Source organism: Lutra lutra, chromosome 5, assembly GCF_902655055.1.
Source record: "Lutra lutra chromosome 5, mLutLut1.2, whole genome shotgun sequence".
Taxonomy (NCBI): domain Eukaryota; kingdom Metazoa; phylum Chordata; class Mammalia; order Carnivora; family Mustelidae; genus Lutra; species Lutra lutra.
The window spans coordinates 39,702,114-39,727,662 of NC_062282.1; the positions used below are offsets into that span (position 1 = coordinate 39,702,114).

Below are 25,549 nucleotides of genomic sequence, written 5' to 3' on the forward strand. Positions count from 1 at the left end.
TATTCATAAAAGGCCAAAGCAAGACAAGGCAGCTCAGTGTGCCCAGAGAACTGCAGTAAGAGGTTACTGCCATATACTGATCTTTTGTTCTGACACATTGGTGTGTGGGATTGAGCTGTGAGCAAAGTTTCTATGTGTCTCTTTCTTGCAGCCCCAGGCTATCCTTAATCCATAGCTCTGCTAAAGAAGTCCTTTCTGAAGCAGACATAACATAGGAAACTTCAACAATTGTTGTTGGTGTTTAATATTTATTGAACACCCACGACTGGACCAGGCTCTCTGCTGATGTATAGTTTGCATTTTGTTAGAACTTTCTGGGAGGAGAAACACTTTGGCTGAAACCTAAAAGCTGTTTAGCTGTTGTAAGGGCAACAAGAACACACATTCCTCAAATATCTCTAATTGCTTCCCATAACACAGTGTAATTTTCTGCTTCTATCATTAAAAATAGTCATTAGGGGGACCTGGGTGGCTCAGTCGTTGTGTGCCTGCCTTCGGCTCAGGTCATGATCCCAGTGTCCTGGGATTGAGCCCAGCATTGGGCTACCTGCTTGGCAGGAATCCTGCTTCTCTCTCTCCCACTCCCCCTGCTTGTGTTCCCTCTCTCATTGTGTGTCTCTCTCTGTCAAATAAATAAATAAAATATTCTTTAAAAATAAAAATAAAAATAGTCATTAACATACTCTGAGCACATCTCTATGGTACTCCTTTAAACATTCAACTAAGCCCACTAGCAGCTTGAGAGGGAAAAAAAGTCACCATGTTAAAATACATTTTTTAAGTTTTTTTTTCCAGAAAATATATAATATAATTAGAAATAAGACTCATTTTCAACCTGCACAATGTTAGTCCTTGTTTTGGTTGTCTTTCTCTTTCTCAGAACCCAGGTTTGGAACCCCTGAGGAACTCCATCTGTAGAGGTCAAGTCTATCTGCTTTCCTGAGATAGCCCTATCAGGAAAAAGATGCACATAGAAGCCATAACCCTACTATTCCTATAGAGCTTGACAACAGACCACTTTACTTGGACCCAGGAGCCCTCCATCCTGTCCTCTACATCTTCTTAGTTGCTAAACAGATCTGGAAGCCTGCTCGAAACTCAATCTGCAAACTGAAAACCTTCTCTAATCTCCATCTACTTTCTATCAGGCTTCCTTCCCAGAGCTAGACCCTCCTTCCATGCTGGCAGGAATCTTGAGAAGTCAGAAGTATTTCCAGAATACCTAGGTCTTTGTTGGAGAGTTTCTGCTTGCCTAATTGGACTGGTATTGGTGATCCTCTGAATTATTGCTCTTATACTTGGAAAAACTCTGGATGAACATATACCAAAGCATTAATAATCACTATCTCTGGGTGGTAAGGAAACACATGATTTCAATTTTCTCCTTTATTATATTTCCACATGTTCTGCAGTAAAACATATTTCTTTGTACTCAAGGAAAAAAAGGTTTTGTGTTTTGCTTAATACTACCAAGATATACCATTACCCTTCTCCTCTGTTTCTGCTTCAGTAAATTCTGCCTTCTCTTTCTAAATCTACCCTGGTAAAAAGAACGTTCTCTCCACAAAGAAGGCCAAAATCTAAGAACAAATTCTAAAAGAAAACATTTTTTTAAAAAGGCTTTAACATCTTTTGTAACATAAAAAAGATTTGAAGGGCTCCTGGGCGGCTCAGTGTTTTAAGCCTCTGCCTTCGACTCAGGTCACCATCTCAGGGTCCTGGGATGGAGCAACTCCCCCCACCCCCCATTGGACTCTCTCTCAGTAGGGAGACTGCTTCCCCTTCCCTCTCTGCCTGCTTTTCTGCCTTCTTGTGATCTCTCTCTCTGCCAAATAAATAAATAAAAATCTTTAAAAAAAAGATTTGAAACATAGGAAAAGGAAGTGATTTACTAATCATATAAGGAATCAAGATTATCATGGCACCGTGAAAATTATAAAATATTTAAGTTAAAATTACAAAATAATAAACCAAACTAATGTAATGTAATGTTAAAACTGAGTTAGAAAATGTAAATCAAAGCCACAAAGAGGCTTTCCAGCAGGACACAAGAAATTATGCACAAGACATAAAACCAAATGACCTTCAACTTCGGAAGTCTCCCCCTCCTACTCCACCCACTCATTCCCCCAGTATTTTAGTTGCAAGACTTGGACCTTTCTGTATTGATAGGGAACTGCCTTCTTGTAATCTCAAAGATTTCCCTCTACCTAAAAAAATGTATTTCTTCCTGAAATGGATTATTTATGCTGTTCTGCAAGTTCTATAAGCTACTTTCCTCAACTATACCCACCAGTACCAAAGTTCACTGTTGTTCATTTAAACTGTTTTACTCTGAAATTTTAAGTTACTGTCATTTGTTTCCTCATTACAAAGTCTCATTATATGACTTAAGCTTCAATAGAATTTAATATTTTGGAGGAAAACTTAGATATCACTTCATACCTATTAAGATGGCTATAATCAAAAAGACAGTTAATAACAAGTATTGGGGAAAATGTGGAGAAATTGGAACATTCACACATTGCTGGTAGAATAGAAAATGGTATGAACATTTTCCAAAATATTGCTTGGAAAACAATTTGGTAGCATCTGAAAAAGTTAAGCATGATGTTATCATATGATCTGGTAATTCCACTCCGAGATATATAAACTTAAGATAAATGAAAACATACGTCACACAAAAAGTTGTATGAGTATGTTCATAGCAGTATTACTCATAACAGCTAAAAAGGAGAAACAACCCAAATATCGATCAACTGATGAATAGATAAGCAAAAAAATAGCATATCCATACAATGATGTATTATTCAGCCATAAAAAAGGAGTGGAGTACTGGTACAGGCTACAATACAGATGAACATTGAAAACATTATGATAAGTAAAAGAATCCAGATACAAAAGGCTATATATTACATGATTCCATTTACATGAAATGTTTAGAATAGGCAAATCCATAGAGACAGTAAGCAGAATACTTATTGCCAAGGAATACGGGAAAAGAGGAACAAGAGTGACTGAAAATGGGTACAGGGTTTCTTTTTAGAGTAAAAAAACATTTGGGGGGACGCCTGGGTGGCTCAGTTGGTTAAGCAGCTGCCTTCGGCTCAGGTCATGATCCCAGCGTCCTGGGATCGAGTCCCACATCGGGCTCCTTGCTCATCAGGGAGCCTGCTTCTCCCTCTGCCTCTGCCTGCCATTCTGTCTGCCTGTGCTTGCTCTCTCTCCCTCTCTCTCTCTGACAAATAAATAAATAAAATCTTTAAAAAAAAATTTGGGAATTAGATGATAGTGATGTTTGCACAATTTTGTGAATATACTACAAGCCACTAAATTGTATGTATTATCAAGCTGATATTGTCACCTTTACAGTGACTAATTGCTTAACCCCACAGAATAACCTGAAATTCCCTCAACCCCCATCTGGAGGGAAAAGGGGAAGTATTTATCCATAGGCTTCCATTATTGATGAGATCAGGTCAGCTGTTCTGTAGAATGACCCACTTTCTGAAGAATGACCCACTTTCTGAATTTGATCATTTCCCTGAGGTATAGTTCTTCTATCTCCTGAATTTCCCACAAATAAGAAATTAGAACCAACATCTTGATTATGTCCAATTTACACATCATATTTTTAGCTATAATTCATCATGGGTGATGTTATTTCTTTGAATTCCATTACATCAGGACGCACCTATAGCTGGTTGCCCTACTCTAGTGATATAAAGATTGACCAGTGAATTTGGGTGAAGATGGCCTGATCTCTCCATTTTGTTGTGGTTTCCCCTCTCAAATTAGGAAGTCATCTGGTTTCTTTGGCATCATATAAATGTCAGTTCCCCATCAATCATCCATCTAGTGGTTTTGCTAACAATTGGTACCCAGTTATATCCAATTAATTCTGTACATAAGACAAATATTGTTTAATATATGAATAAATGTCAGAGATAGCTGGAGTTAGATTTTTCATCTTCCACTCCATCTCCATTCCAGGCACTGGAATGGCATTTAGGAATGGCAATGCCTCCTGGAGATCAAGATCACTTTACACAGGACAATGATTCCCACACCGTTGTATACCTTGAGAGAGGGCTTGGTCCCCTTTCATCCTATCCTTGTATAAGTTTTATATCTTGAACTGTTGCTACCCTTTAAAGTTAGTGCTTAAGAAGTGAAAAGGGGAACATGTATCTTCTTGGGTATTTGTTAATGAAACAACTACTCATTCTCATTCATTTTTTTGGTTAGATTATCCCAAAGTCTTTGCATTCTTGGTTGTAATTATTCATAACTAGGTGGATCTGGCTGTTTTCAGGGTGAGAAAGGAAAACTAACCTGTGTTACCCATAACATATTTATTCATAAAGATAAAACTGGCAATTTGGAGCATTCAAAGAAGACCATAGGCTCCTTAAACACAGTCACAAACAGGAATCTGCCCTTCCTTCATTATTGTCTATCCCAAGAAATGATACCACCACCCACTCATTTGTTCATACTGGAAACCCAAGAGTAACCCTTATCTCCTTTTCTTTTGTTGCCCACATTTAGTCAGTCAATAGAACCTATTAATTCTACCTTTAAACATCTCATGAATCCATCCTTGTTTCACCCCCCGATAGAGTTCTGCTACTGGAATGGCATTCTAAAAGATGGCCTTTTGCCAGGGCTAGTACCTTCCAAATCCATCTCTACAGTTCAGGCAGAGAGAACATTTCTAAGTACAAAAGTGGCTCATGTCACTCCCTACTTAAAATATCCCCATGGGGGCATCTGGGTGGCTCAGTGGGTTAAGCCTCTGCCTTTGGCTCAGGTCATGATCTCGGCGTCCTGGGATGGAGGCCCGCATTGGGCTCTCTGCTCAACAGGGAGCCTGCTTCCCCACATCTCTCTGCCTGCCTCTCTGCCTACTTGTGACCTCTCTCTCTCTGTCAAATAAATAAATAAACTCTTAAAAAATATATATTCCCGTGGATTTCCTCTGGAAAGCCAATAAACCCAGGGTTTTCATAAGAACTTATATAATCTGCACCATCGACTTCTTCATCTCCTTATTTTCCACTCTTCCTCTCAAAGTATGTGCTTTGAGAGCAAACCAAACTTCTTTTGGTTCCTCAAATGATTCCTCTCTTGCCTTCTGAACTTCACGAATACTATTCCACCATCTCTCTCAAGCGCCACCTTCTCCTGACCAACCCTTCCTCAAATGTAAGGTCTCAGCTAAATGTCCTTTCATCAGGAAGACTATCCCTGGCCATGTTCATCACAATTTATTGAACATACTGATTTAGTACCTGCCTTCTCTGTTATCCCAAAAATTCCAAGAAAGCTACAACTAGATTGTCTTGTTTGCTCCTCTATTCCCATCACAGGGTCTGGAGAATATAATAGATATTTAATAAATATGTGTTGAGGGATACCTTGGGTGGCTCAGTCTGTTAGGCACATGCCTTTGGCTTAAGTCATGAGCTCGGGGTCCTGGGATCAGGCCCCACAGTAGGCTCCCTGCTCAGCCTGGAGTCTGCCTCTCCCTCTCCCTTTGCCACTCATACTGCTCATACTCCTACTCCCACTCCTGCACTCTCTCTCTCAAATAAATAAATAAAATCTTTCTTAATAAATAAATATGTGTTGATATTATTTCTTAGAAGATTTTATTTATTTATTTGAGAGAGAGAGAGAGCACAGAGGCAGAGGAGGCAGCAGACTCCCCACTAAGCAGAAAACCTGATGTGGGGTTCAATCCCAGGACCCTGAGACCATGACCTGAGCCAAAGGCAGACACTTAACCAACTGAGCCACCCAGGTATCCTATGTGTTGAAATTATATTGGAAACAAAACCAAACAAAGACTATGAGCTATTTTTGCTAGCATATTTTGTGTGCTTCAAATACAAATTTTATGAGTAACCTAAGTAGAAAAAATTACCTGTAAAAGTATAATACATTGTTTAGAATATAATAGTGATTACAGTGCTGTTTCTTTTGCTCATTACTCTTTAGAAATCCTAAAGTACAATCCCTTCCTAAATGCTGGGCTATAAAGTTTTCCTGACTCAGCCTTGTTTCATATTTTGTGGAGGGATCTAGGAAATGGTGTTAATAAGATATTATGGGCAAAATATAAGATATATGGGCAAAACACTTGAGCAGACATTTCACGAAAGAACCTATATAAGTGGCTGATAAAAACATAAAAATGTATTCAACATAACTAGTCATTTAGGGAAATTCAAATTAAAACCACAATGATATATCATTTCATACTCACTCCAATTTTTAAAACTGGGGAAATTGACAAGTGTTGGTGAGGATGAGCAGCTACTAAAATCTTCCTGCTTCCTGCTACCAGTTTGCTGGTAACTATAAAATGGTATAACTACTTTGGAAAACATTTGACAGTTTCATATAAAGTTAAATACATGCTTATTAATAGTATGATCCAGCAATTCTACTCCTAGATATACCATAGACTTCCAAAAGAAAAGAAAATATATATTCACAAAAAGATGAATATTCACACAGTTTTATTTGCAATAGTGCCAAACTGGGAATGACTTAAACATCTATCAACGGGGGTGCCTGGGTGGCTCAGTGAGTTAAAGCCTCTGCCTTCAGCTCAGGTCATGGTCTCAGGGTCCTGGGATTGAGCCCCGCATCAGGCTCTCTGCTCAGCAGGGAGTCTGCTTCCCCCTCTCTCTCTGCCTGCCCCTCTGCCTATTTGTGATCTCTGTCTATCAAATAAATAAATAAAATCTTTAAAAAATCTATCAACAGTTGAAAAATAAACAAATTTCAGTATATTCATAAAAAAATGAATACTGTTCATCAATAAAAAGGAATAAACTACTGGTTGACAATAACAAGGATGGACCTCTAACTCAGCAATCCACTCCTAGGCATAGGCTTAGCAGTACATTCCTCAGTGTTTATACAGTCACCAAAATATAGTACAAGAATATTTATCTCAACATTATCATAATAGTCAAAACTGGTATATATTGAATAGGTACTCAATACATTATTATTAAAGAACAAAATAATAGATGGATACATCTGGGGTATGTGTGTCTGTTTTGAACTCTCTCAAGATAGTTATTCTAATGGTGAATTGGTTAATTTTGCAAAACACTCTACTATACGGAATTATTCCAGGGAGGACACACTCACTGAAGTCTGAAGAGTTCTTGAAAAGCAAGTAGACTGATAAGGGTGTACTGGCAGAATAATCAGCCCATCTAGCTGTGGGATCTTTCAAAATCAGGGGTTGTGATCTGAAGTTCATGGAACCCTAGAGGATCTATGCTTGGATTTCTAAATGTTTATGGCCTCCTTAAAAATGAATGCAAAATTTTGTGCGGATGTATATATGTTTGTGTCTGTACACTGTTCCAGGGAAATGGTTCATATCTTTCAATAGCTTCTCAGAGGGACTGTGAATAAGAAAAAGGAATCACTGCCTAAACATTTCTTCAGGAAATCTGGTGCTCTGGCAAAAATGAAAATGTTGACAGTGTGATGGTTGTGTCATCTGGCTGGCCAAAGCAATGTTTTCGGCTAAAGCAAAAATTAGAAGTCTTGAGGCCAAAATGATCTCAACTAAATGGTTCTTCTACACTGTGTTTCCATCTGCCCAGCATGTGAGCCATTAACACATGGCTCCTGTTGATGATTTTCATATCCTTATTTGCAAGGAAAATGCACTGAGACCAGTGCAGAAGAATCATTTATCTAATGTATCGGAGAACCAAATAAATGAGTCTCCTTTATACACTAACAATTTTATACTGCTAAAGAGTGGATATTTGTGGGAGATTATACACACAAGGACCAATACTGTTTCTAAGTCATTTCTCTACTAACCTTCATAATATATATATTCCTATTCTAATCTAAAAAATAGCAAGTCTCGCCATGTGTTGAAATAATTTATTTCAACACTTAATGCATCATCTGTCCTGTATTTCCACATGTTGTGTCATCACCATTTGACCTCAACCCATTGTTAAATATTTAATAGTACGGTTGGATAAACAATACAAAGTATAGTTTACTTTTGAATGTAACATTTACATGAAAAAAAAATAAGCCAATACACGCTGCAAAAGGACAATTTTAGGTTATAGTACTACACCTCCTGGTAGATAGAAAATAGATATAAGAGGAAAGGAAACTATGGGAAGGATGAATGAATCAGAAGGGTAATGACAAATGAAAAGATGCCATAATTCTCCAATACAGAATAAAGGCAGAAAGTAACTGCCACCCAAATGTTGGCACAATGGGAGCTGCATGTTTCCACTGCTTAAAACTTAAGCATAATGATGTTTTGAGTTTTTAATAGGAATATATTCACATAAAAATGAGGAAATAATATTCAACAAAACACTAACCATTAGAGAATCATTTCTGACACTGAGTGTAAATCTCATCATGACAGAAATTACTCATTTAAAGAAGTGACTATAATCTAGGAGAAACAACAGAAGAATGCTTGCAACAGATTTTAATGAGTTAGCTCATCACTCCTGGAAACCACACTAAGTACATTCTTTTGACTGACTATAGACAATCAGCCTTAGGACGTATGAAGACAAGCATAAGTCTGCACCAGAAATATCTTTACAACCCATTGAGTTATTTTGAGATAAAGAGCTGAAAACTGCATTTATTACCCTTTAGCATGTTTTTCAATGACAACCAAAATACAAAATGGATCTACAAATCATAGTTGAGAGAAAGAAGAGAAAAGAAAAGAAAAGGGGAAAAAAGGTAAATGAAAAGATATACCATGTTCATGGTGTTGAAGACTCAGTATTGTTAAGATTTCAATTCTCCCCAAATGAACATAACATGGCCATAATCCCATGAAGCTTTTTTTGTAGAATTCAATGAGTGGATTCTAAAATATATATGAAAATGGGGGCACCTGGGTGGGTCAGTGGGTTAAGCCTCTGCCTTTGGCTCAGGTCATGATCTCAGGGATTGAAACCCACATCTTCCCCCTCCCTCTCTGTCTGCCTCTCTCTCTACTTGTGATCTCTCTTTCTCTCTGTCAAATAAATAAATAAAATATTTTTTTAAAAATATATGTATATACATATGAAAATGTAACTAGAATATCCAAAGCAATCTTGAAAAAGAACGAAGTGGAGGAATTACACTACCTGATTTCATTACTTACTATGAAGTCACAATAATCAAAATAATGTGATAGTGACATGAGATCAACAAATAGATCAATGGAACAGAATAAAGAACCCGGAAATAGATCCACACATAGGATGTCATTTGATTTTTGACAAAGGTGCAAAGGCAAAATGCAAAATGGATTTGGAATTAATTCCCCTTTGAGGAAAGGTGACTAACTAAAACTTTATATAAAGATGCAGCAGGATGTCTAAAGTCATGTATAACTGCATTGTGAGCTCTGGACCTATCATAAACATAATATTTTACTTTTTGGGCTAATTAGACATCAGAAATGAGACAGAATTCATGTCAACTAAAAAACAAGTACAGATGACAACATGAATGATTAGAGAGCAATCATATCAACTACTGACTGCAATATTGAATAAGCAAGCACTTAGAAAAGAACTAATTATTAAATGTGCAAACCACTGCCTCTCTAAAATGAGGTAACAGAAACCAAAACATACAAACCAAAATGAGGTAACTACAGCATGCCAACTCACCTTCAGCCAATGAATAATCCAGGGAAGTGGTTCTGACTTTGATGTTTCAGTCATCAAGTAGGAAAACAAAACAGCAAATACTGATTTGCTCTCCTCACATTTTCCATTCAGTAGAAGGTGTAAATGGAATCAGACTTAAAAGTGCGAAACATCACACACTGATATTTTCAGTCATATCTAAATATATGAATCATTTGTATTGCCAAAGTGACCTAAAATACAGTTAGCTATTTAGAAGTTTCTATCAATCCAATATATGATTACTATCCTGAGGTATAATTTTAATTCTTTACTTTTCTTTAAGGTTTATTTTAGTGACTTAATTACATTAAACTTGAATACGCTGATACAGCTAGTTTAAGTGACTATGTGGCCACATATCTTAGACGACTGCTGGAAACCCAAAATATTTCTAAAATTGGAGAGGAAAATAAGACAATGAAAACGTTATACAGAGCCACGCTTGCCTGAGGCTCAGTCAGTGGAACTTGCAACTCTTGATCTCAGGTTTGTGAGTTCAAGCCCCATGTTGGGTGTAGAGATTACTTAAGAAAAAAAAAATAAAATTCTTTTTAAAAAATGTTATATATATAAAAACAAGTAGTACCAGAGAGAAAGGGCTGTCCATGATTGACTGGCTCTACATAACATCAAAACAACACTGAAAAGAGAAAAGTTCAGGTAATCAACTGTTTTCTCAGTCTTATATAAAAAACATACATTCTAATGACTTTTTAAAAAACTCAATTGGTTTGGACATCTTGGACAAACATTGCTTTTATGTACTCACATTTCTTAACTTTTTAGTTCTGCAACAATTCAGCCAATACAGAACCATTACCCCCCCACACCACCTCAAATCCTCATTCTAGCCTATGAAGTTGCACAATTCAGAGGCCATGACGCATTAAGTAGCTGTTTTTGTACCTAGAAGAACAAAATCTGATTTTAAAATCATTTCAGCCTATTTATCAAGTGCTTAAGTTCTTTGTTTATTTGCATTTGAAATCTTAATATTCATTTTGCAAAACACCTAACTTCAAAAAACTTGAACATCTAATTTTAAGGGAAAAAGTAAAAGCTACTCAGTTCATGACTTCGAAGTTTTCCATACATAACTTCATCCCACCCCCTCCATATTCTCTTTTTAAAGACTGAAATTTAACCAGGTGTGTTCTGATCTCCAACAACAATTTTATATGATTTCAAATAGCTATCTTTGGAGCTAGATTGAATCATTTGCTAAACTCTAATATTTTAAATTTATAAACTTCAGAAGGAAGACAGCTTTTGAAGCTGACAAAAAAAATAATCAGAGAACAGCAGTCTTTTTGTGTGCTGCCCAGAAAGTCCGTTACAAAGTGGTCCTATTGTGTTTCTCATAATTTACATTTACTTTTTTGGCAGAGCAGAAAGGAAAAAAATAAGAAGTCAAACTTAGAGTCATACAACAAAAATGAAAGAAGGCATTTTTATTTTAAAATGTCCCCATGACATTTAGACGCCACAAACCCAATATTTAACATTTACAGGAGATAAAACAGTAAAAAAAAAAAAATAGCAGCTGTTTTTCTGTGATGGCATTGAACAGGTGTGATACCATTTCATACCACAGAAATTAGATGGATCTCTTGCTGATGCCCACAGGAGGCCCATATGGAACGAATATTGACCTATGTCTCATTTCCTTGAATTGGCCAGAAGATAACCCAGGCCAACAAGAGTCCTAATGACTGATCTGCGCCGATTCAGAGCAGACATTCTCCCAAACAGATCAATACTATCCAAGGTGCAGCTGAAAAACAGGATGAGCTTGTATCATTAAACAAACACCAAGCTGCTTATTCACAAGGGCAAAAGCAACACAGCATTTGTGTTTTCCACAGTGTGTTTGCCAGTGACCTCAACCCTGACCTGTAGGGCCACCCTCTCTGGGGCGAGAAGTAATCCTGTATTGGGTCTACCTCTGGTACTGGAGCACTCCTATGAGAGGTGGCACTTTTTACAAGGAGATCCACTGTGTCTGCTTTGGCCAACCTAGACAATTACATGATGCCAAAGCAATTAGTCAATGCAGTTGATCTAGTCAAATGACCATTCTGAGTATTTGACATTATGTAGACAAAAATTAAAATAGAAACAGAATTTTTACTTTATACCGAACATACGGAATTGTGTAGACACACCTTGGATTAAATTAATTTAGAAAATGCTTATGACACCAGTTGTCGCTCTATATGTAAATTAAAATAATTACTTAGATAAATCAAACACCTTTGATAAAAGTTCCAGGTATTTTTATTAACCCCCTCAAAACTGACTCTATTCCAATTTTTCTTTAGTCACACAGATCTCCCCAAAAAAGTCACACTGTATCTATCTGTATGCTATTTTTACGTCAATATCTACTACATGCTGTATATGCATATGTAATTGAACAAGTTAAATCTAATAAGAACATGCAAGTTACATCACTATTTTCATTGGTATATGTTATAAAATATGAAGAAATTATGACCTTTAAAACCATCTTCCCAGAAGTACAGGGAAAATAAGCCATGGATTAAATCGTGACCCTGCATTCCTCTAAGCAAGATGACTTCATATATAACCAAGCGTGGGTAAAATTTAAATGTTTTGTACGGTCCTAGGGTGAAAAATCTAATTACAATTAGATTTTCCAAGCTTTAAGGGGCTACAGTGGATTCAGGACCAATAAATGTATTTAAACAGGGGCAAATATAAATTCATGTAATCATGTTTGGATCTTAAATTTTTTTAATGGCTATTGGTAGCACTGCCATAAGATCCAGTCATCTACCACCTAAGATCTTTTATGTATTTGGAATATCTAATTTATTTTCCAGTCCTAGATACATGGTTTGGTAAACCTAGCTAAAACAAAAGCTGCGCCTCTTGCAGTTATTAAAAGACAAATTTTTACACATATAAAAAAGTCAAATAACAATAACTTAGCTTTTCCCTTTCTTTCGACATTTTCCTTGGGGAAAAAGACCTGGAGGGTAGGAAACAAACTTTCCCTCCAACACTTTACTATACAAGCACTATATCCACCTCCTTGAATAAAGAAGAAATAAATTCAACTTTGGAATTCTGCCATTGAGTGGCGGCTCCTGCAAAGGGGACAGTTTGCTATTAATTGTTAATGTCGTCTGCCATTAGAGGGCACTAAACAACTCTACATTAATGCTGCGTTGGAGGGAAGAGAGAAAGGAAGACAGGAAAAGAAAGAGGGGAGGGGGAAGGGGGGAGAGTTTGAGCAGATTGGGGGTAAGGGAGGGAAAGAGAAAAGAGAAGTGGTGGGCGGACGGGAGGGAAGAGAGAAGAGGGAAGAGAGGGAGAGAAAGAATAAATCTGGAAAAATTAAGAAGGATGTGGAGCCCCCAGAGCCGTCTGAAGTCACCAAAAAGCCAGCCCCCCACCCACGGGCTGCCCGCACCCCTCCTCTCCCGTCCTTAGGACGGTAATTATAAAGCGAAAAGCAGCGGCGAGGTCACCCGTTTTTACCAGCCTGCTGCACCGAATGCGCGCGGTGCAGGTGCGGCGGCCGCGGGGCTTTGTGATTCATGCCCACTTTCAAAGGGGGGCTTGGGCCCGTCTGAGAGGCACCCAAACAACTGTCTTCTAATATTAGCACGGCTGTATTTCGGGATCTATTATAGTCTGTCCAGACAGATCCCATTGTAATGGGATCTTTTATTAAAAGATTAGCACTATCTCCTGCAGTTGGTGGAAAAAAATCTGTTATCACTGAGTTATTTGCAGTTGTGGACGGGGGGGGGCGGTGATGGAAGATGGGGGGTGGGAGGACGAGAGGAGGAATGGGGGGGGCGGTCTGGCGGGGGGAAGCTTGAGGGAGGGCGAAGAGGAACGGATTTGAAATCCGTAGAAGAACAAATCCCAGTGACCTGCGAATGTCCAAGAATTTTGTCTGCATACTTCGCTGTCTGTTGTCCTTCGGGCTCCAGAAGCAAAAAGAATGGAAATTTAAAAGGCAGCTTTGGAATAAACAATATAGCATTTTCCGTGAAGTAATCGTTTTATATAAAAGGAAATATCGCCTCCTCAGTTTCATTCAGCGGTGCCAAAAATGTTATAAATGAGAGACCCGCCAACTTTCAGCGAAGAATGCCAGGCACTGTGCTTAATAAACTGAGGCTACAGAAGTTCATTATCGATGTTGCAATCTTTTTTATTCCGCGAACCGAGAAAGAGGGAGAGAGAGAGCGCGCGAGAGCCGAGGAGACTGGGAGAGACAGAGACACACAGGACAGAAACTGGGGAGCCTCCGAGCCGGGGAGGGGGGGGCAGACCGCCTACGTCGGCGCCCCAGCTCTGGGCTCCGACTCCAGACGCCGCGAAGTGAAAGGGGAGAAAAGAAAGGGAGAGGGCGAGACTGTGACGGGGGGTGGGGGGCAGGGCTGGGCCTGAGGTGTTAAACATTTTTTTTTTTGCTTGTGACTCGTCGAGACCGAGGGCCGCGTCTCAGCCCCTCCCAGCCAAGGTGGAAGGCGCCGGGGCTGCGGTTCACAGCCCCAGCTCTGGGTTGGGGGCGGCCGCGAAGTCAGGCGAGCAGAGACCCAGACACAAAACCTCGCCGGTCCCGCGCCGGGGCTGCGGGGGCCTAAATCTGCCGCGCGCCCCGGCGAAGCGGCGGGGCCGGCGCGCTCCGAGCAGACCGCCAGCGGGCTATTTCAGCAGCTCCGGGCTCTCGGGGCGTTTGCAAAGTCTTTCTGGAGCCGAGGAGCCGCGGAGCAGAGACAAACTACCGGGTTCCCCCCTCCCCACCCGCTCCGCCCGCCGCCGCCTCCTCCAGCGCCCCCAGCGCGCCCCCCTCTCACACTCACACACACACACACACACACACACACACACACCCGCCACCCCGGGCGCGCCGGCGTTGCCTGCGAGCGGCGGCGTGCAGGACTTGAAGTGGGTGTTCTTCCCCACTCCCCACCCCCGAAGCGTCGCCCCCATCCCCCGCCCCTCCGCCTTCCCCCTCCCTCTCCCTCCTACGCAAATAAGAACTCGGCGATTCCCCTCCTGTCGCTTTGATTTCGGGCACCTCCAACAGATAATTGGGAAGGGTTTCCAGAAGGTGGGAAATGTCACCTGATTCACACTGAACTTTTAAAAGCTCCCCACCCCCAAGGAGCCGCGCACACCCTTGCTCGCGGCCGCCCTCCCACTGCCCCACACACTGGGAGACCGCCCACCGCAAACCGCGGAGACCCCCGTCTAGATTTAAAGCGCGGCTGCGCCCGGCTTCTGACGTCCATTGAATCGCGCGGGCGGCCGGCGGCGAGCGCGGGGCTGCGCCGGGATCGCTGCGCCCTCCGCCGCTCGCCTTTGCGACGCGCGCCGCTCGTCCGAGCCACCCGCCGCCGCGCCCGCTCCCCGCGCCGCCGCGCTCCTCGCCCCGCGTCTGCCCCCAGGATGGCCGGTCCCAGGCACCAGCCCGGCGGGCTTTGCCTCCTGCTGCTGCTGCTCTGCCAGTTCATGGAGGACCGCAGCGCCCAGGGTAAGCGAGGGGGGATGCGCTGGGAGGCTCGGCTGCAGGCAGGGGTTTGTACTTTTCTGTCGTCTGCACGGAGTCTGGTCTAAGCAACGCCGCTCTCGGAAGATGTTGGACCAACTTAGCGACTCCAGGATGGAGCGGAGTGGGAAAACTGAAGGCAGTGACAGACACTTCAGGACTGCCAGCCGAGTTAGAAGCGCGGTTATCCTTTAAAAGGAAAGGGAGTAAGCTCGAATCTCTCTCAGTAGTTAGGTTAGATGCTCCAAGTTCTGGACATAATGAGTTTAGATGTTATCTCCCCTGTTTTGGCTCTGAAGAAGGGGACAAGCATCAGTAGCCTGGAGATTTAAGTCGATCCATTTACAACCTAACCTCTTTCCCTCCTTCATCTTTTGGATACTTTAAAAAATGACTGGGGGATGGGGGGAGATACTGAAATTTCTTTGGTGGCTGGGGGACGTGGTTTCAGCAACTTTGCCCAAACTTGGAGATGTGGGTTCTGAAAATTTTAGAGGGAAGGGTAACTTTCTGCCTAGTGGATGCTTCTTCCAACCCCCTCCCCCCAACCCCGCAAAAAAAAAAAAAAAAAAATTTACCCCGGAGTGTTTTGAGTAGTTTACAGTTTTTTTTTTCTGTGTCTCATTCCTCCGACTAACTTTATGTAGAACAGCGAGGAGCTCACAACTTATTTAAATTCTGGGATGCATGAAGAGCAAATTTCTAAAGTTTGGGGGTTTTTTAATTAAATTTATTTCAATTAGTCTTTGGGCACAATTTTTTAAATAATTATAATAGCAGCTTGCGGTCCAATTATTGTTCAGATTATATAGATGATTCATAAGGAGTCTTCCTGACTAAAATCCTAACATGAAAAGGGAAAGGAAGGAGGGAAAATTACTTGTAAAGATTTCTCGGTAGGTATGAGATAGGTGTGTGTGTTACTGTGAAATAGTAGGAAGCCAACCCCTTTTCTTTTTTCCCTACACTTTCCTGGAGACCTGTAACTTTGCTTGCTTTAGCGTTAACGTTTTGAGTGTGTTGTAAACTGTCCCCCTGGGCACTGCCCCCTCGCCGTCGGCACCGCACTACTCTGGAGTTACCCGCCTTTCGGGGCGAGGCGCTGCCTGGGTGCCGCGGACGTGGGCGCCGGGGAAAGCAGCCCTCGGAGATTTCGAAAGATCGCGGTGGCCGCGGGCGTCCTCTGGGTCTGGCGGATTGCAAAACGGGCCGGGCGGGCTGGCGGGCGGGCTGCGCCTCGAGGCCGCACGGGGCAGCTCCGGGCAGGGCCCAGTTGCTTTTTTGCTTTCATTTTTCTCCAGTGCTTTTTGCTTGATCTGTTCCTGTTGTGTGTGTGTCTGTGTCGGTCTCTCTTTCTCTTCCTTTCTCCCTCTCTCTCAAGTTCTCCTACTTTCTTAACCCCTGTCACAAATAATACCCGTACCGCCTACATGAAACCGACATGTAAAAACATCCGTCGCACCCTGTTTTTGTCAGGTTCTTTAATCTGCTCTTCGAGTCGCTGCAGGTTATGAAATGGGACGAATAAAAGTAAACAGTCTAGTAAAAGTCAATGCAAGCTGCACGTGTTGTGTCTGGGTCACTGGTAACTGACATTGATATGGCTGGGGCGCTCTGGCTTCACGTTCTCGCCTTGCTTCCCCCTCACCCACCTCCCACCTCTTCAACCGGCTTTTCCCCCCCTCTCTTCCCCCACCTCTTCACTCCCTTCGATTTATTTTCTCTCCCGTCTCCCTCTACTCCTCCACACTCACTCCCTCCCCATCCCCGCTGGGTCTCCTTCCCTCGCTTGCTCGCCGCCTCCCTCCCCCTTACTCTGCCTCTCTCTCACCCACCTCCCACCCCTGTCTCCTCGCAGCTGGGAATTGCTGGCTCCGCCAAGCAAAGAACGGCCGCTGCCAGGTCCTATACAAGACAGAACTGAGCAAGGAGGAGTGCTGCAGCACGGGCCGCCTCAGCACCTCGTGGACGGAGGAGGATGTAAATGACAACACGCTCTTCAAGTGGATGATTTTCAACGGGGGCGCCCCCAACTGCATCCCCTGTAAAGGTAGGACTCTTCCTCCCCAGTTTGCAGGCCCTCAGTAGAGGGCGTCTTATCCTCATCTTCTCCATTGCCCAGCTGGGGTTAGGGACTAGGAGAGTTTTGTTCCTGGGTTGCCTTTATCTTCCCCCAGCCCCTGGAAGCCTTTCTGGTTGAATCTCGCCTGTTACACACTACAGGCAAAACACCGTTGCCACACATTCCTGGACTTACTAGCCAAGTGTGGTGGTGAAGCCAGCACACTCTCCCTATTTGAGAAAGATTTGGGAATAGGATGCAGACCACTGTCCCCCAGGCCTCCACCCCCTCCTCAACTTTTAGGAGAGAGCTGGACCCCTCCTGTTCGAACTCTTGGCCACAGGATGGTACAAGGCCTTCGCACCCCTCCTTGCTGACTTGCATACTGCCTGGCCCTGGTTTTGATCCATGCCTCTTTCCACCTCGTAGAGACCTGCGAGAACGTGGACTGCGGCCCGGGCAAAAAATGCCGAATGAACAAAAAGAACAAACCCCGTTGCGTCTGTGCCCCAGATTGTTCCAACATCACCTGGAAGGGCCCAGTGTGTGGGCTGGACGGGAAAACCTACCGCAACGAGTGTGCGCTCCTCAAGGCCAGATGTAAAGAGCAGCCGGAACTGGAAGTCCAGTACCAGGGCAAATGTAAAAGTAGGTCCTCTCTGGCTCCCCTCCTCCAGCTTTCCACCTGAGGCCGACCCACTGGAAGACTCCTGGGGGACGGTATAGTCCCCACTAAGAGCCGAACAGTAATGATGATGCAAAATAAAGTAACCCTTTTTTATATTCCAAAGACTTCTTAAGAACACTGAGAGGATCGACCTAGAGTCATTGATTTTCTCTTGAAATCCACAAGGTTCCCAAAGTGCTTTTTTGAAAAGCGGGGTGCTTCCCTTTTATGATTTCCTTGATGATACCAAAATCTCACAGCCTAAGGGCCAGGAAGTACCTGTCATTGATGTATGTTTCCCTCTTTATTTCAGAGACATGTCGGGATGTTTTCTGTCCAGGCAGCTCCACGTGTGTGGTAGACCAGACTAATAATGCCTACTGTGTGACATGTAACCGGATTTGCCCAGAGCCCACCTCCTCTGAACAGTATCTCTGTGGGAACGATGGAGTGACCTACTCCAGTGCCTGTCACCTGAGAAAGGCTACCTGCCTCCTGGGCAGATCGATTGGATTAGCCTATGAGGGAAAGTGTATCAGTAGGTATCCTGGATTAAGGAAGAAAAAAATGGAAATAGGATCAGAAAGGCTAGTTGTAGAGTTAAAACTGTGGAGTTAATCAATAAATAAGCCCAAAGCCTCTCCATAATGCATAGTTTCACCAGAGAGAGAAATACGGTCCAGTTTGGGTAAACTGTTGTAATCACAGCATTCCTCAGGGAAACCGTTATCTTCCAGAAGCACTGGCATATATGTTGAAAGGCCAGCAAGAAACAGGAAACAATTTTCTGTCCTAGAAAACTTAGAACTCACTTAATTTTACACATATTTTAGGTGCTAGACTTGCTGGAAGCAAGAAATAATTGCTTAACAGTTCCTAAAATCTGTTACCAGATTCTAATAACTGATGGAATTCTTTATTTTTCAAAAGATTCCACTTGTGGGAAATAATAAAATATATATTTAATTTCAGAATACTGTGATAACCTGTTCCCCAAAAATACCATTTTCATGTACTAATGTGGTACGTAGGAAACGTGTGCATTCGAGTTTCAATTTTATAGTCAAGCATTTTTGCATAATATCTCCATTATCCTATTAGTGAGTTTACATTTATTGACAGAGGACTAAAGAAAGGAAGAAATGGGGAAAAGTGGAAATCAATTTACTCATCACAGGCGTATTATATATATCCTAGAAGCAAAGTCCTGTGAAGATATCCAGTGCACCGGTGGAAAAAAGTGTTTATGGGATTTCAAGGTTGGCAGAGGCCGGTGTTCCCTCTGCGATGAGCTGTGCCCTGAGAGTAAGTCTGAGGAGCCTGTGTGTGCCAGCGACAATGCCACTTACGCCAGCGAGTGTGCCATGAAGGAAGCTGCCTGCTCCTCAGGTGTGCTGCTGGAAGTAAAACACTCCGGATCTTGCAACTGTAAGTGCAATTTTAACCTTGCTACAATTTGAGGCTTTCCCAGGCAAGCCCTAGGGAACGGAGACCTAAAAAGCACGAAAACCTTCCAATAGAAGCCCATTTCTGTTTAAATTAGGTAACTGCTAAATTTCACCAGGAATTCAGTGGTCCACAGAAAAATTCCCTGGAATGTTCCCTGGCTTTAGAACTTGTCCAATGATTATCAACGGGCTTGCCTCGAAAAATTTACTTCTAGTCATTTGCCCCTAATTCTTTTGCTTTAGTAATGTGCTTTGCCGTTTGCTTTATTAACACTTGAATCTAAACTAACTGCTTCAAAAGTTTTTTTTTTTTTCTTTTTCAAAGACAGCTTTATATGGTCACACATGGGCTGCTGCTTTTGCAGTTGCCTCTACTAACTCTGAATTAAGGACCCAAAGCAGTTATACCTAGAACACAAGAGCGCTTTTTATCTAATTTCAGGAATCTGCCCGTAAAACCTGAGCCATTGATTCTTCAGAACTTTCTGCAGTTTTTGACTTCATAGATTATGTTTAAAACAAAAATTATTTTAAACTTATTGCATAACAGCAGATGCCAAAACCAAAGCATCTCACTGCAAGTCACATAAAAATGCAACGCTGTAATATGGCTGTATCAGAGGGCTTTGAAAACATACACTGAGCTGCTTCTGCGCTGTTGTTGTCCGTATTTAAACAACAGCTCCCCTGTATTCCCCCATCTAGCCATTTCGGAAGATACCGAGGAAGAAGAAGATGATGAAGACCAGGACTACAGCTTTCCTATATCTTCCATTCTAGAGTGGTAAACCCTCCACCAATGTTCAGTGTTGACATAGCCTTTGGCAAAAAAAAAAAAAAAAAAAGAAAGAAAGAAAGAAAGAAAAAAGAAAAAAAAATGGGGGGGGAAGAAAAAAGAAAAAAAATATATTGTCCATACTGTAAATAAGTGTATGCTTATTTATTTGGGGGGAAAACTATACATAAAGAACTTTGTCCTAGAGCACTCTCCCAGGCCACCTTGTTACTCATTGGACATGGAGAGGCAGTCATTGTGAGGTCTACTGGATGAGGCCCATAGTTGAGACTTGTAGACATTTATTTATACTGTGTCATGTTTTATAATTTATACATAAAATGTCTGGTTGACTGTACACCTTGTTTTTGAAGAAATTTATTCGTGAAAGGAAGAGCAGTTGTTATTTATTGTGAGGTCTCTTGCTTGTAAAGTAAAAGCTTTTTTTTTTTTTCCTTGTAAACCATTTAAGTCCATTCCTTACTCTTCACTCACTCATCTGTCTCCCCTCATCTCACCGTTGTTAGAATCTTTTCCACTTTAACAAACTTGCATGTCAGTTTCTGTCATGTTTATTTATTGGATTTTCTGCTGCCTGTTCTGTACATACATGATCCCTCGGGTTTTGTTTACAAGGAATCTTGACTGACCAAAAGGCATTATAACTGACTCAAGTAGAAGGTACAGAGGATACATCTTTGAGGAAACTCCTAGTTCAGTTCTCTTGTCATGATTTGTGAGAGAAAGGGTGATAGTAATGTTAGAATTTTCATAATATACTTTTAAGATGTTACAAATCCAAAGAAATTGAGTGATATGGGTATCTGGAGATTGAAGGAAGGGAATGCTATACATTCAACCTTTTGTTAGGTGTTTCCTTTAAGCTAGTCTGCTGTACCTCTTCAATAAGTTCTTTTTCAAACAATGTGTCACTAAAAGTTATATCAAAGCTTTATCAGTTCAAGTTTCTTGCTTTTCATAATACTTTTTTCTGATGCAATTTTATATTTTCAAACATGGCAAGTTAAATATAAATTCATTTAAATATATAGTTTTGTACTTTTCTACCATGTAAATGTGCAATGTATATAAAAGTTATAATGTGTATTTGTAAATAAATGATGAGTGAAAAAATAAAAAAAATTTTAAAAAGCCAATGGTCTCACTTGTTGATGATGTGGAAGTTGTTTGGGCTTTTGAGTTAAGTGTTTATGATACATTTGCTGAAAAATTCAGTGAGCCAGGACAATAGAAGCTCCAAAGTCAGGTAAATTATAAATCACTTCAGTGGAGTCTGAAAATAAAAGGATCTGAGGTCCAGCCACCCCTTTGCAGGACCTTTGCATACCTTAAAACACCATCATCTTAGTTCTTTTGTAAGCTCCTCTCCATAGCCAGGGGAACCCTTATCTTCCTCCATGAAAATAAAATGGATCTTTGATCTTTAAAAAACAAAGCACACCAAAGGAAAAGTGAATATAGACCAATACTTGACAAGCAAACACATTCTAGAAATCAGAATATCAACTACAGAAATAAGCATTACAGTGTTGGAATTCTAGGGGCAGACTGGATTTCCACAATGACTTCCATCGTTCATAGGGATTATGTAATAACACTAGAGAATGTGTGTCAATATTTTGTAGGTTACATTAGAGCCAAGTCACACTATTGAACCTAGTCTCTGTAATACATAGTAATGCAGAACTAGAGAATACAAATGTTCAATTCATTGAGTGCTAATTCATAGCCTAAGTATATTAAAAATATCAAGGGAATGTCAATATGCAAAGAAGTGAGGACTGGGAATGTGGGAGAAAAGAGCAAAGAACAGTCAATATTGCCAACGTTGCTCAACCATTAGATAAAATCTTTCAAAAACCATGACCCAAGATCTTTTTAAAATTTTGTCCCTTTTCTGAAAACCCTCTCTAATACAACTATTAAAAATGACTGTAGGGGACTCTTGGCTCTCAACTGTGGTCACCAAATTTGGTGGAGGCAGAGGGGTCTCTCGGGAAGGGAGTTTAATTAATGATTGGGTACCCATAGAGTTTGTTAGCCTTCAGCCCCAGCTTCCCCGAGAAAGGTGAACGGAGTTGCAGAAGACAGACTGCCACGAACCCTGGGGAAGACAAGGGTCATAACTTCGCCAGTGCCCAGAAGCTACTGGTGTGCCACTAGGGACGGGCTCTTGGGAAAGGAAAGAACCGGCAGATAGAGTTTCACAGCCCTTCCTGGAGGTGATTTGTGACTTTGTCCTGGGATGCTACAGACATTTTAAAGCTGCCATTGACAACCAGAGTAAAAATGTCAGATTTAACAGGGACCCATGGGTGTCTTAGCAAGAGGGAGTGGTAAAATCAACAGCTTGCCTTTTAAACAACATCCTGATTATTTATTTAAAAATTTTTATTTAATATTTGTCAACATCAATCATTCCTCTTACATACTAGACAGTACCTCATTTTCCTTCTCGGAGTTCCCTACTTTTCCAATAATTCTGTATTCAATTAATTAGAACCAAAAAATAGAAGTCTCTCCTAAAATTAAAATTAGATCAACATCATTAGGCTATTGTTAGAAGTTCAACTATGATTCAAAAAGTCTCTAAAAAAAAGTCTAATTCACTTAGGCGTACAATATAATAGAAACAATATAATAGAAACAACTGCTAGGAGCTAGAATACTACATCCTAATCATCAGAAATTATAAGATATCAAGTAGTAATGAAAAAAATCTATCAGAAGTCTAATCTTCATGAGATGTCCACCTAAATTAAGATTTTTACATACTGTATGGGTATGGCTTCTAGACTATAGCAGAAATAAAATCTGGCATAATTGGAATTATTCTCAAATGTGACAGCTAAAGGCAGTAAGTGGCCTTAGACTGCATCCTGTACCCAAGAAGGAAAATGTTATAAATAACATTAATGAGCCAATTGACAAATTAGAATACTGTCCATAGATTAAAGTATTGAATCAATGTTGAATTTACTGAAATTTATTACTGTAACGTGGTCACAAAAGAGACTACCCTTGTACTTAGGAAATACAGACTAAGGTATTACAGGGAGAAGCCAAAAAAATATGTAACTTACCCTTAAAGGATATAGGAAAAATATATAACATTACCACTTTTTTCCCCATACATATTCTGAGAAAGCACACAAATGATAAAAGAATTAGAGTAAAATGTTAACAATAAGTGAATTTGAGTAAAAGGATATATGGGTTTTTTTTTTAAGATTTTATTTATTTATTTGATAGAGATTACAAGTAGTTAGAGAAGCAGACAGGGAGAGAGGAGGAAGCAGGCTCCCCGCTGAGCAGAAAGCTCAATGTGGGGCTCAATCCCAAGACCCTGAGACCATGACCTGAGCCGAAGGCAGAGGCTTTAATCCACTGAGCCACCCAGGTGCCCCTGCATGGGTATTTTTAATGCTGCCTTTATTTTTGCAACTTGTCTGTAAGTTTGAAATTATATCCGAATAAGTTTAAAAATCTGAAACGTCCTTATCAAGGAGAGGTACACAGTAGACTGCTTCTCCCATTCTCTAGGAAAGCAACTGAAATATCAGAGTCATTTAAAAAATCATTTGTATAGGGGCGCCTGGGCGCCTGGGTGGCTCAGTGGGTTAAAGCCTCTGCCTTCTGCTCAGGTCATGATCCCAGGGTCCTGGGATCGAGCCCTGCATCGGGCTCTCTGCTCAGCAGGGAGCCTGCTTCTCCCCTCTCTCTCTCTCTGCCTGCCTCTCTGCCTGCTTGTCATCTCTGTCTGTCAAATAAATAAATAAATAAAATCTTAAAAAAAAAAAAGAATTAAAAAAAAAATCATTTGTACAACCGTAAGTCTCCGGAAAATAATTCCAATGACTTTACCAAGGCTACTTAAAGAATCAAAGTTGGCACTGAACGAGTTCATGACACCTAAACCACATCCAAACTGAGACACAGCCTTTTCTTTTCTATAATCATCTTAAAATATGGAGTGGTTAGTAACATTACTAAAATTGTAAATGCCCCTAAAGCCCTGATTTTCTCCACTGCTTGTTAGATACTATTTGGACAAGTAATTTAATTTCTCTGTGCCTCAGTTTCCCCATGTATATGGTCAGGATCATGAAATTGTCTCCCTCATAACAATTCTGTGAGGCTTAAAAGAGATAAGATGTGTAAAATGCTTAGATGGGTGCTTGGAACATAAAATAAAAAGTCTGTAAATGAGTGTCCTCTAAGATTATAATAATTGTTATTAATTAAGGAAAAACAAGGGTGGAATTATGGCTCATCAACAAAACAAAATGCCAATGAATAAGGAATGGCATCAATCAAGACCAGAAGCACAATTGTGAACAGTTTCTAAATGAAGGTAAATATAATTTTAAAGTATTTCAGCCACGTTAATATTTAACAAAATTCACAACATTGTAGGTGCTATACCAAGAGCACACAATTCAAAATAACAAGTTTAAATATATTATTTCCTGTGAAAAAAAATTTAGATTATTTATTTATGTATTTATTTGACAAAGAGAGTCAGCGAGAGAGGGAACACAAGCAGGGGGAGCTGGAGAGGGAGTAGCAGATTCCCCTTCCAGCAGGGAACCCAACTCGGGGCTCAATCCCAGGACCCAGGGATCACTACCATAGCCAAAGGCAGATGCTTAACTACTGAGCCACCCAGGTGCCCCTCCCATGAAGATTTTTAAAAATTCACTAATCCACCAATATTTCCAAAGCCACAAAATATGTCTTTTGTCCTTTTCTCACACACCCAATATAATCCCACATGGTCAACTTAATTAAATCAATCTTCTTCCATTTTGATATGATTTCCCACACAAGGACTACAGATTCCTTAAGATAGCAGTGAACTATTTTCAAACTGTCAAGAATCTTAATGTAAATTGTGTAATTCTGAGAAACAAAAGGGTGATATATTATTTAATTAATAACTTCATTTATTAAAGAAGATTTATCAAAACCTGGGTCCCAAGACAGACACATTTCTGTTCTTCCCCCTCTACTTTCCATTCAGATCAGCATACAGTCATTCTTCAGCCAAAAGTTGCCATGTAAATAGACTCCAGGCATGCCTGTCCTGCATATTCAGCAGACCTGCCCAGACATGTCCAAATCCCAGCTTCTATTTAGCTGGAATCCCCCCATGAGTACTGAATGGTCCCTGGGTCTTGCCATCCTTGGACCTCAGATATCTTGGCTGGTACCATCAAGATTCCTGTGGCTGAGTCCTTCAGACACTTAAAAACATATTCTCTGGATTACACCAAATGTAGTCCTGGCAGAGCTGTAATTGGTCATTTTTCTATTTTAAG

The 25,549-nt window shown here is 40.8% G+C and overlaps 1 protein-coding gene across 3 annotated transcripts; it reads left to right on the top strand.

Moving 5' to 3' along the window:
- The first annotated feature begins 14,806 nt into the window (after positions 1–14,806).
- On the top strand, positions 14,807–21,364 carry FST (follistatin). Of its 3 annotated transcripts, none has more exons than XM_047731168.1 (6): positions 14,807–15,240; positions 17,114–17,305; positions 17,747–17,965; positions 18,298–18,522; positions 19,185–19,412; positions 20,138–21,364. In XM_047731168.1, exons 1-6 carry the CDS (start codon positions 15,156–15,158, stop codon positions 20,218–20,220), a joined length of 1,032 nt encoding a protein of 343 aa, XP_047587124.1. In that variant the 5' UTR covers positions 14,807–15,155; the 3' UTR covers positions 20,221–21,364. The 3 variants fall into 3 exon arrangements, with proteins under 3 accessions (XP_047587124.1, XP_047587125.1, XP_047587123.1); XM_047731169.1 differs by lacking the exon at positions 20,138–21,364 and adding an exon at positions 19,875–20,131 and having other exon boundaries at positions 14,810–15,240; positions 19,182–19,412; XM_047731167.1 differs by having other exon boundaries at positions 14,811–15,240; positions 19,182–19,412.
- The last annotated feature ends 4,185 nt before the right edge of the window (positions 21,365–25,549 follow it).